This window comes from Mauremys reevesii, linkage group 3 (genome assembly GCF_016161935.1).
Source record: "Mauremys reevesii isolate NIE-2019 linkage group 3, ASM1616193v1, whole genome shotgun sequence".
In the NCBI taxonomy this organism is placed as follows: Eukaryota; Metazoa; Chordata; order Testudines; family Geoemydidae; genus Mauremys; species Mauremys reevesii.
In genome coordinates this window covers 30,664,874-30,682,017 of record NC_052625.1, presented here as the reverse complement: position 1 = coordinate 30,682,017, position 17,144 = coordinate 30,664,874, and the positions used below count along the sequence as shown (strand labels likewise).

The window sequence follows — 17,144 nt, the reverse complement described above, 5'->3', positions numbered from 1 at the left end:
TATCACATTTTCTGTTTCCCTCTCTCATTTTTATTGCAAGGTTCACAACAAAGTGAGGTTTATCTTACAAGTGCCCCATCTCTGTTCCTGCTGCTGAATCTCTTACATAACATTATAAATCTTTTCTGTGGTTTTGAATCCCTCTTCAATACTGCCCATTGTGATGTCAGAATCAGCATCACAGTTCTGAGTGGAGAGCAAATTACTCAAGGAGCTGCACAACGGGCAAATCCTGTGCACTGTGCATGGGCTGAAGTGTTAATATCTTAAAAGAAAAAAATGAAATATCTGACAGAGCCATAATATCAATAAATTAATTTGTTTCTAAGGAAGATAAGTGCTTTCTCAATGTTTCCATGAAGCATCAACAGATCTTTAAATTATTTTTAAATCATAAACAAATCATTTAATAAATAATTCCCATTTGTTATCAATGAAACAGAGAATAAAGGGGTAAAATAATTAGAGATGGCCTGGCTCTGGTTGTAAATTATATACACAATGGGCCAGATTCTGCTCATAGCTAAACTGGTGTAACCTGATATAACCCCACAGAAGATAGTAGCCCAGATAATCAGATGGTGCAAATTGGCATAGCTTCATTGACTTCAGCTGAGCTATCCCAATGTACATCAACTGAGGGTCTGGCTAAGTATGTGAAGTCAATGGACTGTTTCTGGGTTTATACCAGCATAGTTGAGAGCAGAATGTGGCCCAACATCTTAAATTAAAAGTAAGATTGTTCACAGCAGGATTTCTGGGGTTTTTCTACCATGAAATAACAATGTGTGGCATGTACAGGCCCAGATAGTGCCCACCCCAAATAGGTGCACAAAATAAAAAGAGGGCACAAGGAATTTCTCTTGCCATTGGGCCCTACATGTGGAGACTAAGCCCAAACAGAGTCCTTGAACTCAAGAGAGTGGCCGAGCAATGAAGGGGCAATGATCTGGCTCAGACTGGACTACCAGACAACAAGGCTGGTGGGCTTGTTCCCTGCAAGGCTTGTCTGTTCTCTTTCTTTGTTGTTGAGATCACAGGTCTTTTCAGCTCCTGCTGCCTCTGCAGCCATCCTGTGGTGGTAGAGAAAATTAGATTCAATTGCTGCAATTAAGCCTAGGAGGCAATGCTGTACAACCAGGAGATAGAGAATGTGCAAAGTCACCCCCCGGCCCAGTAACTAGTGGGAGAGACTCCTCAGGGTTCAAGTTTCCATTGCAGCCTAGCAGAGCTGCTCTTTGAGGCACAGAGACCTCTGAAGATGAGTGTGAATGTGGGTGAATGTGACGGACTAGGGAAGGGAGATGAATCACTTTGGCTGAGGGGGACATAAAATGTGACTGTAATGGGCCTGATTTCCCTCCGTTCTACCAGTTTTACACTGGTGTAGCTCCATTGACTTCAGTACCATTACTTCTGGTTTACACCAGTGCAAATGTGAGGAAAATCAGACCTGAAAATATATATAGATATGGCACCAATTATGTATATGGTTCTGTGCAATAGACATTATAATTATGCCATGGAAGTAAGAAAGTCCAGACAGAAGATACTTCAATTTAAATGACAAATTGAAGAAGGATGTGAGAGGAGAAATTGCCAAACATCAGGTGGAATTTATACCCATTGTCTTTATAGATACTGATGAAACAACCATGATAAGGATGACAGTTAGTCCTGGCTCATATAGCATGATTTTGTTTTCCAGGGGAATACATCTCATTGCACAAATGGAAAGTCCTTGAGGAGAATAGAATCATAGAACCATAGAATCATAAGATCATGATCAAGATCATCATCAGAAGATGCTCTCATTCAAGAATCTGATGCAGGCCACATAGCTCGATCCACCCCCCCCCCCCATCCACCCCCCCCGAGGAAGGACAAGAAGCGCCATTCTGAGCCGAAAAAGGGAAATTCCTTCAAAAACCTCCAGGACCCCAAAATGAACCCCCGAGCATGCGGGCAAGACCACCCAATGGAAGCTCAAAAAAAAGTGGAAAAGGTTATAAACCCCCCCATTTTTACATACTGTATTGTACAGTTGAGCTGTTTTGACTATTGATATTATCCTCGTTATCTATCATACCCATCTCCTCATCAAACTTATTAAGCTTAATCTTATAAACATCTCACCTCATCTTCTGGTGTCACTGTCCTTCCAGTATTGCACTTCCTCCTCTGTTGTCCCCTGACCACCCTCTACCTTCAAGCCTGAATTTTTTTAATGACAATTTTATATTTCTTGTCCTCGTGTCCACACATTAGCACTGCTAGCAAATAATTCCTCTCCTTCCTGGTATTTCCTCCTCTGATATATATAAGAGTGTGTATCTATCTCCTCTTATCCTTCTTTTTGTTTAAGGAAAAACAAAGCTCCTCAGAGCTCCTCCTTTCATCCTTCCATTTTCATTCTTCCATTCCTTTTCTAGGCCCTTCTTGGCCCTCCTGTTCTAGTTTTCTTCCTTTTTATCCTTGGGAGAAAAAAACTGCACAAAATACTCCAAAAATCCAAATGAGGTCTCCTTATATAGCAGGACTAGCACCTCCTCCACCTAGAAATCCCTACTAAATAAAGCAACAAGAGAATGCAACAGCTTTTTAATTTTTTACCACATCATCACATCACATCACTCTCTCATCGATCAACAGGACTCCCAGGTCCTCTCTCCTCCTCTCCTTCTCTCCATTTCCAGTCCCCCTGCCCTTATAAATAAAGTTCTTGTTGTTAGTCATCCCAAATAACCTACCTTACACTTCTTTTCATTGAATTTCATCCTGTTACTAATACTCCAGTTTACAAGGTCATCTAAATCTCCTGAATATCCTCCGAATCCTTGGCCCCCCCCCCCCCTTTTACTCCCCATCAAAACTATCATCAGCCCACTCCTCTTGGTTCCCCAGTCAGCAAATATCAAGATAAAAAATAAAAAAAAAAAAAAAAGCCTTGAGGAAACTGAGAAACTCCCCCCTCCAACGGACAGTTCCCCTTCCCCCCTTCCCTCCTACTCCCCTCAGTCTCCTTATCCCCTCCCCCATCCACCTCTTTTTTTTTGGATTTCTTTTCCATCTTTCCATTTTAAATAATAATTCATGTCCGGTCCTGTATACTGAAATCCAATAGATATATATTAGATATATATTAGATCCTTGTCTAGAAAATCTGTTACTTTCTCAAAGAAGGAGATCAGGGTGGTTTTGCACGATATACCTTCTAAATAATCCAATAATCCATCTGTATCCAGTCCCCATCGGCCCTCTCTCCCAACCTCTCTCTCTCTTTTTTTTTTTTTTTTTTTTTGCATACTACAGATGTTAGACTAACAGGCCTATAGTTCCCCGGGTCACTTTGCTTTGGATCCACCTTGCTGGAGTTTTTACTGGGTCTTTCCCTTTCTCCTCCATTCCCCCTCCTCAATCTAAAAAGAATGTAATATTTTTCTAGTCTGCTATAAAGATAGTGTCTGGTCTGTGCGAACCTTCCTGCCCACCCTGCTAGTCTTCACATCCCTTTGCCCAGCTCTCAAGGCTAGCTTGTACAAAATGGATGGAGATGAGGTGACACCATATCTCAGAGCTTGCTATTTATGGAGAGGAGTGTATACTGCACCACCAAAGTATGGGCTTGGCTACACTGGTGCTTTACAGCGCTGCAACTTTCTCGCTCAGGAGTGTGAAAAAATACCCCCCTGAGCGCAGCAAGTTACAGCACTGTAAAGCGCCAATGTAAACAGTGCCCCAACTCTGGGAGCGTGGCTCCCAGCGCTGTACGCTAATCCCAACAGGGAGGTGGAGTACGTGCAGTGCTGGGAGAGCTCTCTCCTAGCGCTGGCGCTGCGACCACGCTCACACTTCAAAGCGCTGCCGCAGGAGCGCTCCCGCGGCAGCGCTTTGGAGTTTCGAGTGTAGCCAAGCCCTCAGTCTTGGAGTCTGCAGTTTCCAAGAGAGGCCATTATGCTTATCCGAAGCCCAGTGCCCCCTGAAGCTCTGTTTGTGGTGCTGCATGTCTGCATTACCAGTATTATAGAAGTGTGGCTTAATACCACGATTTAGGCCACTTTGTATTCATGTGAAGGTAAATGTAAAAGCTTAAGTGAAGTAAATAATCTTAATGGCTCAAATTCAGACTTGAGGTAAGTGGATATATCTCCAATTACTTTAGTGGTGTTGGACTTCTTTTCATTGTGTCTAAAGGACTATATCAACATGACACAACTCTAATTCCAGTGGAGATTTGAATGATTTATATTAATTATAGAAATTAGCATTCTTTCTATCTGTAATATTGCCAAGAATAATATTTAACACTTATGCTTTATAGACATGAACTAATTAATCCTCTCAGCATCTCTGTAAATAAGGCAATTTTTATTTCCATTTTAATGATGGGTAAATGTGGGCAGAGAGGTTAAGGTCCTTTTATGCAAGATGCTGAGCACCTTTAGTATGGTACTAAATGCTCTCAAATCTCAGTGACTTCACTGGAAGTTTAGGGTGCTCAGCACTTCATGGGACACACTTTACTTCTTGTATGATTGGACTTGTGTTGTGTTTGGCCAAAGGAACAAAATTAGAATTTAGGATTTTCTGACTCTCCAGATTGTGCTTACAACACTAGGCAATGTCTCACTCTAAAAGACAGACACAAAGACACACATACATGCAAACACACACGCACACATCAAACTAGGATGGGAATCAGGAAAATTAGACAAAGATTTAGTGTTACATACATGTCACAAGATAGCAGTGTAATGGTCTTCATACCAGTATCTGTAACAATATAACAATACTAGCATCAATAAAAATGCTAATCTAACATAGAAAACCCTTGAAAAATATCTTACCAGTTTAAAGACTCCCCCTACCCACATACACACACATTTTGTTGTCATCAAACTGTTGATATGAAAAATCTTTAACTTAAATTCCCAAATTAATGTGTTGAAATTACCCTGACAGATACATTTATTGGTGGTGTGGAAAAGCAAGCAAGGAAGCAAGCAAGGAAGGAAGTTCTTAAATAGCTTACTATTGCATATGTCTTTTGGTGATACACCTCTACCCTGATACAATGCTGTCCTCGGGAGCCAAAAAATCTTACCGCGTTATAGGTGAAACCGTGTTATATCGAACTTACTTTGATCCGCCGGAGTGCACAGCATCCCCCTCCCCCCACCCGAGCATTGCTTTACTACGTTATATCCGAATTCATGTTATATTGGGTCGTGTTATATCAGGGTAGAGGTGTATATATTCCATACTGTTTTGTTCATTGGACAATATTCAACGCTTTTAATGCAATTTTTATTTTAAAAAATCAAAATAAGATATGCTAGTTTAATGGGCTACTATTTTGAATGGTTATTCACATAATTAAATGTTTAGGACCAGATTCCTGGCTAGCATAAATCAATGTAGCTTTATTGCCTTCAACAGATTAGTGCAGTGTATACCAGTTGACAAGCTGGACCTTAGTATAAAGCAAAGTCCTATACTCAGAGACAGAGAGCCTGCTCCCAGGCATATCAGCTTCAGAATTCCATCTGACGTTAATAAATTCAGAGCTGGCCTGCAGGTTCGTTTATTGTAACTACATATATCTCGAGCTAAATAGAGCAGGCCAAAAAGAATCTCAGAATATCAAGTCATCGCAATATTAGGGTAACTAGACTGCAAGTGTGAAAAATCGGGACAGCGGGTGGGGGTAATAGGAGCCTATACAAGTAAAAGACCTAAAAATTGGGACTGTCCCTATAAAATCAGGACATCTGGTCACCCTATCACAATATTGGTATCTTGTATACATTTGTACTACAAAGAAGGAGACTAAAGTTATAATACTATTTTAGTAACTCATTTAGTTTTTGTTTAATTTGCTTTTTTATTGTACTTAATAGGAAGGAAACAGTATTTGCACTAAAAGGAATTAGACTATTAAATAGAATTCTTTTTAAAATAAGTAATTTTAACAAACAAAAGATCATTACAATGTACAACAGAAGATAGGGAAAAATCTTTATTTTATGGAATGGGAAATTTTTCATTTTCAAAGTGGTCCTCATATAATTTGTGGATCTTGTTTTTTTTATATATGGTATATTTACAACTAGCATCCTCCTATTCGTGCTCATTTTTTCATTATTTTCTTTTCCTAAATGCATGTAATGGATATCATGCATCAATTGCACTTTTATGGCAAACTGAAGTTACAGGCACAGAGTTTTTACAAGTCTGAGTTCATGTATGTATGGAGAAGATGATTTACAGTAATTTAAAATGAACAGTTTGTCAAGTATGTTCTCTGCTTATATGGGCATAGAACCTTCATTAAAAATAATGAGCTTTACAACTGTGAATTCAGACAGGACTAAAGCCCTAAATATTGGATGTTCATAATGGTTATTCTTAAATAGTGGCGACCCATACAATGTAGTTTTAAGTATATGCATCTCATGTGCTGGAATAAAGCAGTTTATAAAACAACACAACATAATTTATTTGTATACAATATAATTTGTATGAGATTTTTAATATTTTGTGGCATATTAATTTATAGAAAACATGATTATGAAAGTTTAAGCGTTCTGAGGTAGATCCTGAGCTGAATTATTAAAACACACTACTGAGCCTGATTTTGTTTAATTCAGTAGAATTGTTCCTGATTTCCACTAGATCAAAATCGGACCCAGTTGTGTCTCTTAACATATACTTCAAAGTTAGTTCCATCAAAAAGACTCTCACTGAAAACAACCATTTATAATGGAACTGGGTCAAATCCTGCTTTCCCAGTTCCTTATTCTGCAGCAAGGGCTTGTGGAACCCAGGACAAGTCAAAGACAGGAAGAGCTCTAATAATCCCACATTTCCTTTTTTTTCTCTCTTCTCCCACTTTAGGCTCCCTCACTGTCTCTTTGTTACTCCTCAGCTCTTACTTCCTTTCATCAACTTTGTTGCCCCTCCTTTCCCCTGTGCATCTTGTCTTCTCCTATCTCCTCTGGTACCTTCTTACCTTCTCCCATCCTCTTCCCAGTCAGAATCAAATTGGGCAGCAGAGAAATACTCCCCTAAGCTTCCTCCTCAATGGAAGAGCTCAAGGGATGTGGAGGTAGTTCTTCCCAGTCAGGGCAGCATGCTGCACCTGCTCATTAGTTCCAACTCTCCCCTCCGACTGACCAGCTGGCAGTCAATCCAAGTCCCCACCTCCCCACACAGGTTTTGGGGAAGATCTGTACTGAGTGCTGCCTGCTTCCCCAATCACTGTCAGGCTTGAGACAAAATGTCCAGTTGTTGCTAGTTGTAGCAGGCCTTAATTAAGCACAAATTCCATTAACTTCATCAGATTGCAGGATCTGGCCTATTAGGCATGAATCTGTAAATACAGTATACAAGTAATTTGATGTTTTAAAAATCACTATATATTTGTGGGCATTGTGCCTTTAACTGATTCTGCCAGGCGAAAAATCAGGATTAATTTTAAGGCTTGTCTGATGTCAATAAATAATGGGACCTGATCCTGAAGCCCTTGCTCATTCCACCAGCTTCACTGGCAATTTTGCAATATTTGATTACAAGATTTGGCCTCTTGACTAGAATGAGAGATTTGGCTGAGTAAAGACTTCAGGGTTAGGCGTGTTGGCTGTTCTAAATGTTTCACAGCATATTGTAAAACCAAAATTAGCTAGTTAAATCTGTTTAAAATATTCTGCTTTATAAGGCATTAAGAAAAATTCAAATTGTGAAAACATGGAAAATATAGTTAGAATTCCCATCACAGCAGTTTTTAATTATTTACTAACTAAAGACCTATGAGAAGACTTTCTGATTAAGTAAGTAAAACTTGCTTCACAAAGAGCTGCAAAAGACTCTTTACAATTTCTTCACTGAGGAAATGGAATGATTTTGTTTTACATCATGTAAATTGTGTTGAATAGAAGAAACACTGCTTCCCTGGTGCTTATGTTTTTCCCTTCAGATGGTAGCAATGGAGCACTTGCATGTTGTGTTGATGCCTTGCATGATGAAGACATGCAATGGCAAGTTCCAGTCTGCATGCTGCTTAATGAATGTTTTCCTTTTCTCTCCTTCCCTATTATGTGCTTTCAGAAGACAACTATGTGGAAGGTGGGTGCTTTCTACCTTATTTTCCTAAGCTCTTATTTTTCCCTTTTGCTTAGTGTTTTTCCCTTCTGCTTAGTGTTATTATGGTACGCGTATCATTAAACACGGTAAGTTGCATTTTTTCCCTATGAGGATTTTCAGGTTGATTGGTTAAGTGTCATTTTTTTTCCATATAGAACATAAAACAAATCCAAATTCCTCATTTATTATACTGTGTAAATCCAAAATAACTTCACTGAACAATGGAGTTACTCAGGATTTATACCTGTGTGACTGAGATCCAAAGTGTGAATTGCTCTCCAAATTCATCCATCGGGTTTACAGAAATCTTGAGTGTTCTGTATGAAAAATGATACAAGATAATGTTTGTCTGATCAATGTGGAACATAATTCCTTCTCATCATAAAGAATGTAATGCATGTTAAAGATGTATTTTAATTACTTAGGAACATAAATAGCTCTTTTCCTTTTTATATTACAAATATCAGTTATTGTATTATCCTTTTCAGTACAATGCTTAAGAAAAGCTTGATTTGTCAAAGTTTCCAACATAAACTGCTCTGCCTTTTCACACTGGGAAAATAAGAGGTGTGTGTTTTTAATAACAACATTGGTATATAATAAAGTCCCCTTAAAGAAAGTAAGACACAGGGCAATGGAAACTAAGCACAATGGCCATCTAGCCAGAATATTGGTAAGTAAATCTGATAGCTGGTAGAAATGTGTACTTGTGTGTATCATAGTATTTAAAAGTACAGTATGTTAATACATTGTTTGATACCTCAGTTTGTTGGCAGTCCTTTTTGTCATCTGCATTATAAACCAATATTTTCAGGTACTTTTTACAAACTGTACCTGTAAAAAACTCTCTCTGGGCTTAATCTTTGCATACAAGGTTCATGTCCAAGGTTATTTATTTTAAAAATAGTTGGTCTATTTTTAAATTCAAGAACCAACATTACAGACATGTATTTTCTTTTAATACACTTTTCAAACTACTTTTAAAATCAGCAATTTCTTAAGGATGCTTGGTATGCAAAGTGACTGGTCTTGCGCGGATCTGTGGCATAATGTCCCTGCAGTGTATGTATGCAGTGAGCCATCATAGTGATGTGATCCATACAGAATCCAAGGTACTGTGGCCCTCTGTATCTGTCCATGTTCTATATCAAATATATGGCAAGGTGCTCAGAGATTCATCAGGTCTGGATGCTTTGGCATTTTTGTGTAAACATATGATGCCAGTGCAAAAAACATAACAATTCAAGAAAATATTGGATCAAAGCTTGAATCAAAGAAAGTATCTACTGAAATTGCGACAGCCTCTCTCTCTCTCTCTCTCTCTCTGAGCTCCGTAATAGGATCTTTCCTTTATTCTTAATTATAAATGAATGTTAAATAAAAATTCATTAAAGTAACATTGGTATTGGCACCCAGACTGAAAAAAGCACGGGAATACAAAAATAAGGACCCAGTACTATGGCTGATCCATGCATGAAACTCATTGAAGTCAATGTGAGTTCCAGATGTGGATCAGAATTATTATGCCTAGGTGATGAAGAAGTTTATCTATTCAGATTAAAGTCAGCAGACTTTTCTTAGATTATTTAATCAAAGTTGCAACCATAAATTTACTCCAACATAGCCTTGGATGTGTTTACATACTTTTGGTTGAAGTACATGGTGGCTACACATGTAGACATAGATCTGTCTAAGTTTGTATATTGTGCCTATTCTGTGGTATCTGAACACCTTACAAAATTATTAGGTGTATATACAGACATATATTTAGTTTTAATAAGTTGAGACAAATTTATCCATGCCATCAACTGAAGAAATTTCATTAATATTACTGAAGTTGTACCAAGGCTAAATATGTTCACTGAAGATGCATTGTGCTCTAAATTCCCTGTGGTTTGTGCTCTGCATGTGACTTACTCACTAAATTATGAAAATGTCCTTTCTTTCATATCCACTTCCCCGACCCATTCTGCATACTTTAAATGTGTTTTTCTAGTGCCCAGCTCAAAATGAAGAGAGAAGCAACCACTTAAAATGCATTCCTGGTGGGCATTTTATTCCTAATTCACAAAGAAAAGGTGTTTACAATTTTGCTTGTAAACTTGTGGTGCACAAGTAATTATTTTGAAGGTATGCCTATAGGTGATGACCTGTTTGATTACGGTGTTTTATTGGACTCCATTAAAATGTTCTTTATTTTGTACTGACTACAGTTTTGAAAATCTAACAATGATTGTTGTAATAATTAGATTTGCCTGTATTGTATTAACCTCTCTGCAGATTGTATTAGCAATATAATAACAATATTTAGCTCTTCTATAGCCCTTTTATTCCTACATCTCAGAAAGCTTTACATATTAAGGTAAGTATCATTATCCCCAGTTAGCAAGTAAGTATAAGTAATTTTACTGTTTGATACAATATTCACAAACACAGTAAAATGCAAACTTAACAAAATACAGTCAGTTTTAGAGGAATAAAGAGGCCATAAATAGGACTGGATTTTTCCAATTTGTTAATGGCGGTTCTGTTTGAGCAGGGAATGTTCATTTTGACGTCACCTCCTTTTTTTATTTAAACATCTCTGTAAGTGACTCTTAAAATTCAGGAAAGTTCTATGATGCTTTCAAGGGGCCTTTCTGTAATTTATATTTATTTAAATTACATGAGAATATTTTATTTGGGACTGACAATGAGACAGCCTCTTTTGCATCATATTAGTAAAGATATTGAATCTGAGGATGGAGGTAAAGCTGTTTGTATGGGATTGATTTTTTCTTTTTTGGTCACTAGTTGTTATGTGACAAAATCTTGGCCTATTTAGATTAATTAAAGTTTTGCCATGGAATTAATATTTTGTCCTGATAGAAGGCCAAGCATGTAAAAGAATCTCCCCATTGCTTTCCCCCCAAGAGCAGAGGAAGGGATCTTTTCACATGCTGCAGTTGAAGGGATCCAGGTAGATGTGGGTAGCTTCTGGAAAGTCCAACTTCAGTCCAGAATGGTAAAGGTATAGTATAGCAACAGTGTCCTGGTTCCTCTTCCCTCCCTGCTGAATGCAGTTGTTGCAGGATTAAGAGTCAGGGATTTTTTCTTACTCTTGGCACTACAGTAGAAAAGACAAGGATGCAAACCTAGATCTGAGGTCGTGGGGAAATGGTAGTTATATAGTGCCACATTCCACGGGGATTCAAACAGTGAAACGTCACTGAGTGAAGTAAAGCTTCAACATAGATCTATCTACACCAGAATTTTTTGGCAAGTCTCATGCAGTTCCAGTATGACTGGAGCAGATAGGGCACAACATGGAGGTAGAAATGTGTATGCCTTATTTACCTACTACCATTGCCAACATCAATTGTGTCACAGTAGTGTAAGCAACACTTGCGGGTCATATTTAGCATCCATTTACACTGATGTGAATCCATAATAACTCTGTTGATTTTAGTTTAGCCTAGTGTAAATGAGAACAGAGTGTGGTTGTAAAGAGGGTCACTTCAGGTATTTGAATCCACTAAACAGAGTTTTGCTTGAACAGATTTCACTGTGAGAAGGCTCACATATTAAAACTGGTATTTCAGGAAGACTTTCAATTTGGAAACCATTGTTCATTTAATGGGAACACTGCTTGTGATTTAAGCTGACATGCCTTGAATTCTTCAAATAGTAATATGGATTGATTGTAGTCAGAAGTATCTTCTTTGAACTCCCCCAACTCCTGTAATACAACTCACTTGTGCATCTAATTTTCTTTGTGAATTAGAAGTAGCAGGAAATCTCTAGGAAGTCGGCTTTCCAGTAAAAACCAGCATATTCTATTGCACACCTTCTTTGTGTGAATCAAGCTTTATAACTGCAAACAGGAAAATAATATACTATATTTTCTATAGTTGTTGGAGAAGAAGAGTACACTATTAAAATTGGAGCTACTCTATGTGAATAATACATTTAAAAATGAGTCCCAGCAAAGCCAATGTTATGAAGAATGTCTATTTTAAAAATTAGATGTAAAATTCAAAAATCTTTAAATTTCAGGAAAAATGAATGCTATATACTGGCTATATATTATTAGCTCTTTTCTTCTGTATCAAAATGTCCTTTGTGAGGCTGCATGCATCTTTTTCTTATTTGGCTAAAGAATTGAATATTATTGGCTTCGAGGCTCAAGAAATCAGACCCTGACTGAATGATTAAAGTTGCAAGTCGCCTGACTGGAAATGCAACTTGACCTGTACAAGTCTGACTGAGTATGATCTCAAATATGTAGTTGAAGCACAACTTATTTTGCACAAATTTTAAAGATCTCTAGCCTAAAATGCTATCATTTTGATTTTGTTTTTTAAATCTTCTACTGTATATTTAATATTTAAGTTGGCTCCTCTGGAACAAACCTATTCTGCCACCATGTGTTTCACACAAATAAGGAGACATGCCTTGCATTGTCATCTCAGTGTCACAAAGAAGTTATTTTATTTAATTATCTAAATGCTCATTTTTGATGAGGGGAAAAAGATCAGACCCAGCCCATTTTTCAGGTTTACACTTCTCCATGTTTTTAATGTAATTTAACAGCTAGAGGACAGCAAGTCCTCCTGGTGAAATAATTAGAAGCAATCTGATCAAAGACATATGAAATATTTAAATAACTGGTTGGACTTGAAATCATTTTCTTATTATTTTTTCTATTCTAACTATTATATAGAAGAAATATACAATACAGCATTATCCAGTGTTTGAATTGCAGTTCTATTACTCTTTGCCCCCAAAGCATTCCAACCAGTGGTTGAAAAATGCTCTTTGATTTCTCTCTGTGGTACAGACATCCCATAGGAAACAGATGCCTGTCACAAAATATTTTTGTCACTGTGGCAATACCACCTTCCCATGCACCCTTGTTCATTGCTGACTGTGCTCTTGTTTCCCTTCAAGGTCTGGCGCACCTGATGATGGGCGACCAAGGTATGGGCTCTGTTCCTTTTCCACTCTGCTTTCATTGTTTCTTCTTGTTCGGTAGCTGCTTTGAATCCATCACTGCAAATGATGGGCAAATGCTTGAAAGCTGTCTTTGGCTGCAAATGAACACATAATTTTAGTCACAACTTTCTTCTTTCATTATATATATATATATATGTTTGCTCCTTAAGCTTTGTTCCTTCTGTGCCCTCCCTCACCCCCCCCCAAATCTCACAATATAATAACTGAAAAAAGTGAGAGATAAGAAGGTATTGAGAAAATTCCATGCATTTATCAGAAAATACAATTATGGGTGATTCTATTAAAGGCAAAAGAAGCACAAGAGCACTCACCAGATAGCTTCTGAAAGAAGATACTCAGTTTGTCATATTGTACCCAGTGAAGAGTCCATTTACATTAATGCATGGCTGATTGGAAACTTGCAGAAAGCACCTGCTCCTGGCTTCTGGAATGCTTAGAATACAGTTTTGCAACATAATGAAATCAATGTTTTTCTCCTCTTCAGCCATTGTTTGTCACTTCTGTGTCACACTTTTTTTAACAAAGCATGGGTTACTTCTGTGTTCCTCTGCATGTACATGATTGGAACAAATAAACTAAATTCCCAATATGACACTGATTGCATCTCCATTTGTCTAGAAACACTTACTTTAAGCTTTCTCTTTTCATGTTCAGATACTATTGCATTTACATATACTCATGACTCTTACTGTTGTTTCTCTCCTCTTCTTTATTCTCTCTTTGTCTGGAAATGCTTTCTTCATGGAACCATTTCATCAAATCCATAGGTAAAAGTAAAGGTACTACATGATTTTCTTTCTTTTAAATTCCATCTGTATACTTTAAATTATGTCTGACTTATGCAAATGTATTTAGAGCTTTTTGCACTGATAATGTGAGGTAGGTATGTTTTTACAAAATTATTTCCTGAACATCAAGGTAAGGAAAAATAGTGTGGTTTTTTTTAAAGTTTGACCTGCTTTTAGACATTTGCCTTTTATTTATGAGAAATTTAAAGCAGTTGTACATAGCCATACTAAATGAACCTAAAATTATAGTATATGGTCAGGATGAATTAACAGTCATCTTTTGAGGTATGAATGTGCTTGTTCTCAGTGAATAGTAGTTTACACTATTAGACCGACATAAGCACAATGTCGCCAAACACTGACACAGTGGAGGTAATCTGTCCAGGGCCAATCCATACCTTGATGTAAGGCTAAGCATGAATAGCACTAACTTCAAGAAGTCCCCGCTATGAGCTGTCACCTGTTTATCTGTAAGATTTTTTTAATAAATATTAGCTTTGTACATACTGAAGTGAGAATGGGACACGGAGAGATGAGGAGGAGCAGACAACAAAGCAAAGTACGGTTTTATTGGATTTTCTTCCCCCTTCTTTTTCTTGGTATGAGAACAAATCAAGCCAGGTATACTGTACTTCATTGAGTCACTTGGTAAGTCTGATGTAGAACATATGCAATAACACCAAGAATTTTAATATTCTAAAGAAATACCAGCTTCTGCTCCCGGTGTACTAGTTCAGACCATCAAGTATGTATTTTTTTTTTTATGTTGAGAAATTAGCCTGTACATACTAAATGCCACTAAATCTGTTCTTACTGATCATTATAATATAGTTTTACTCATTTTGGTGAGCACGTGTCAGGAAGTGCCTGTTCCTGCTATTTGTCCTATGCTTTGGCTTTCTGGTTGTATTTTAGAGTACAAACTAGACAGCACAGAAGCGTGTTGAATGTGTTTGCACTTTGCGTGCCTTCGAACAAAGAGTGTGCATGTCACAGAAAACTGTAATTCTAGCACCATTAGTTCTATGGTGTGCATTATAGGTCTTCACATCAGCCTGCTTGATTATACATGGGGCCTAATATGTAATGGGCTATCAGAGTTCTGGAGCATTGAATCTTGTTGTTTTAGGAAATGTTTCAAACCAGTGAAAGAAGAAACTTTTCTTAATACTTTGCTTTATAGTTTGTACCAATTACTTTGTAACTCTAGCTTCCTTGATCAGCAAATGGTAGCTGCCTTGGGCATCACCTGTATCACAATACATGTTTTACAATACTGGAGCGTTTTATGTGGTCTTTGAAACATATACCTCTACCCCGATATAATGCGACCCGATATAACATAAATTTGGATATAACATGGTAAAGCAGCACTCCGGGGGGGGGGGGGGCGGGGAACTGTGCAGTCCTGCAGATCAAAGCAAGTTCATTATAACACAGTTTCACCTATTATGTGGTAAGATTTTTTGGCTCCCGAGGACAGCGTTATATCGGGGTAGAGGTGTATTGTTACGAAAATCATTCCATAGACTATCCTGCACACAGTATGCATCATGCAACAAACACCACAATGTTGTGATATATATCGATATATGTATATATTATGCAGGGCCGCCCAGAGGATTCAGGGGGCCTGCGGTCTTCGGCGGCGGGGGCACCCCACTTCGGCAGTAATTCAGCGGTGGGGGGTCCTTCCGCTCTGGGACCCGCTGCCGAAGTGCCCCGAAGACCCATGGCGGGGCCCCCCGCCGCTGAATTGCCACCGAAGACCTGGCACTTTGGCAGCGGGTCCCGCTTCAGTGGTAATTCGATGGCGGGGGGTCCTTCCGCCCCAGGGCGGAAGGATCCCCTGCTGACGAAGACCCATAGTGGAAGAAGCTCCGGGGGCCCGGGCCCCGTGAGAGTTTTCTGGGGCCCCCGGAGCGAGTAAAGGACCCTGCTCCAGAGGCCCCGAAAAACTCTCCCTACCCCACTTGCCCCCTCTCTGGGCGGCCCTGATATTATGCATATAAATCATAACTGACATGCTAATACAGAAAGTAGAACATTTAGCAAATCATAATGGATGATTTCTGGGAAAAAACAACAAAAAACATGATGTTCTTGTACCTATTTACGCAAAATATCTATTTTTTTTAATTATATTTATAAAAAATGTAAAATTAAAAGTTGCATGGAGAAAGCTAGATTTAATATTTAATGATGTGTACTATGATACAACTAAAATATCAGAGCCATCAAACCTAGTAATTATTTGCCTGACTGTGCTATTCTTTTGACATTTTGGTCTTTTATTATATTTATTCTGTTTATGTGGGAGTATTTATACTGATCTGTGTTTTGATAGTTTCACCAATATTTGTTCTCCAAATATAGTATATTAGGTAAAAATGCAAGAAGAGGGAAATAGGCATGTTCAGACATTTATAACATATAGAAGTGAGTAGCTGTATACATTGGGCCAGCTGAGGTAAATTGGCATAGTTCAATTGACTTTTGTTGAAGCTACACTAATTTACACCAGTTGAAATTTGGGCCTTGAAACATCAGATGTATAAAACTGCTATGACAAAACACCTTACAGCAGTGGTTCCCAAACTTGTTCCGCCACTTGTGCAGGGAAAGCTCCCATTGGCCTGGAGCAGCAAACCGCGGCCAATGGGAGATGCGATCGGCTGAACCTGCAGATGCAGCAGGTAAACAAACCAGCCCAGACCGCCAGGGGCTTTCCCTGCACAAGCGATGGAACAAGTTTGGGAACCACTGCCTTACAGTATAGCAAACTTCATCCTAACAATTTGATGGGGCTTTTCATTGGGAAATTCCTTTGGCCCTATTTAACTTTCCCATTATAATTTGCATTTACTTTAGTAATAGCTGCTGGCAATGATTGCAGACTTCTTTGTGCTAACATCAAGACCCAGCCCTCTCATGTTTTAATTAAATATTTTGCTTTAAAGGTCAATTGGAAATGCAAGCAAAATATATCTTTTAGAAACTATGCAGATATTTTCACTCCAAGATGCCTGATTGAGGAAGCTCAGGCCTACTTAACCTCTATTTTGGAACCTTAACCTGTGTTTCTTGTAGATCTTAAAACACTCAGTTTTCTTGTATGGGGCTGGGCAAACAAAAATCAAAATAGTTTAAATTAACACCTTAAAAGAAGAAATAAAGATTTCCAAGTGTTTACACTGACCAAGTAATGTGTTAGATGAT

The 17,144-nt window shown here is 38.2% G+C and overlaps 1 protein-coding gene across 18 annotated transcripts in view; it reads left to right on the top strand.

The window, feature by feature from the left end:
* The window catches only part of NRXN1 (neurexin 1), a 1,269,767-nt gene that overhangs the window by 113,287 nt on the left and 1,139,336 nt on the right, over positions 1–17,144 (top strand). For 14 of the 18 annotated variants that reach the window (XM_039529867.1, XM_039529866.1, XM_039529861.1 and 11 more), the window contains exons 3-5: positions 8,107–8,124; positions 13,072–13,101; positions 13,905–13,916. In XM_039529867.1, coding sequence (XP_039385801.1) covers positions 8,107–8,124; positions 13,072–13,101; positions 13,905–13,916 — 60 coding nt within the window. The remainder of the gene's footprint in view (positions 1–8,106; positions 8,125–13,071; positions 13,102–13,904; positions 13,917–17,144) is intronic. The other 4 variants (XM_039529856.1, XM_039529851.1, XM_039529862.1 and 1 more) reach the window with 2 other exon arrangements.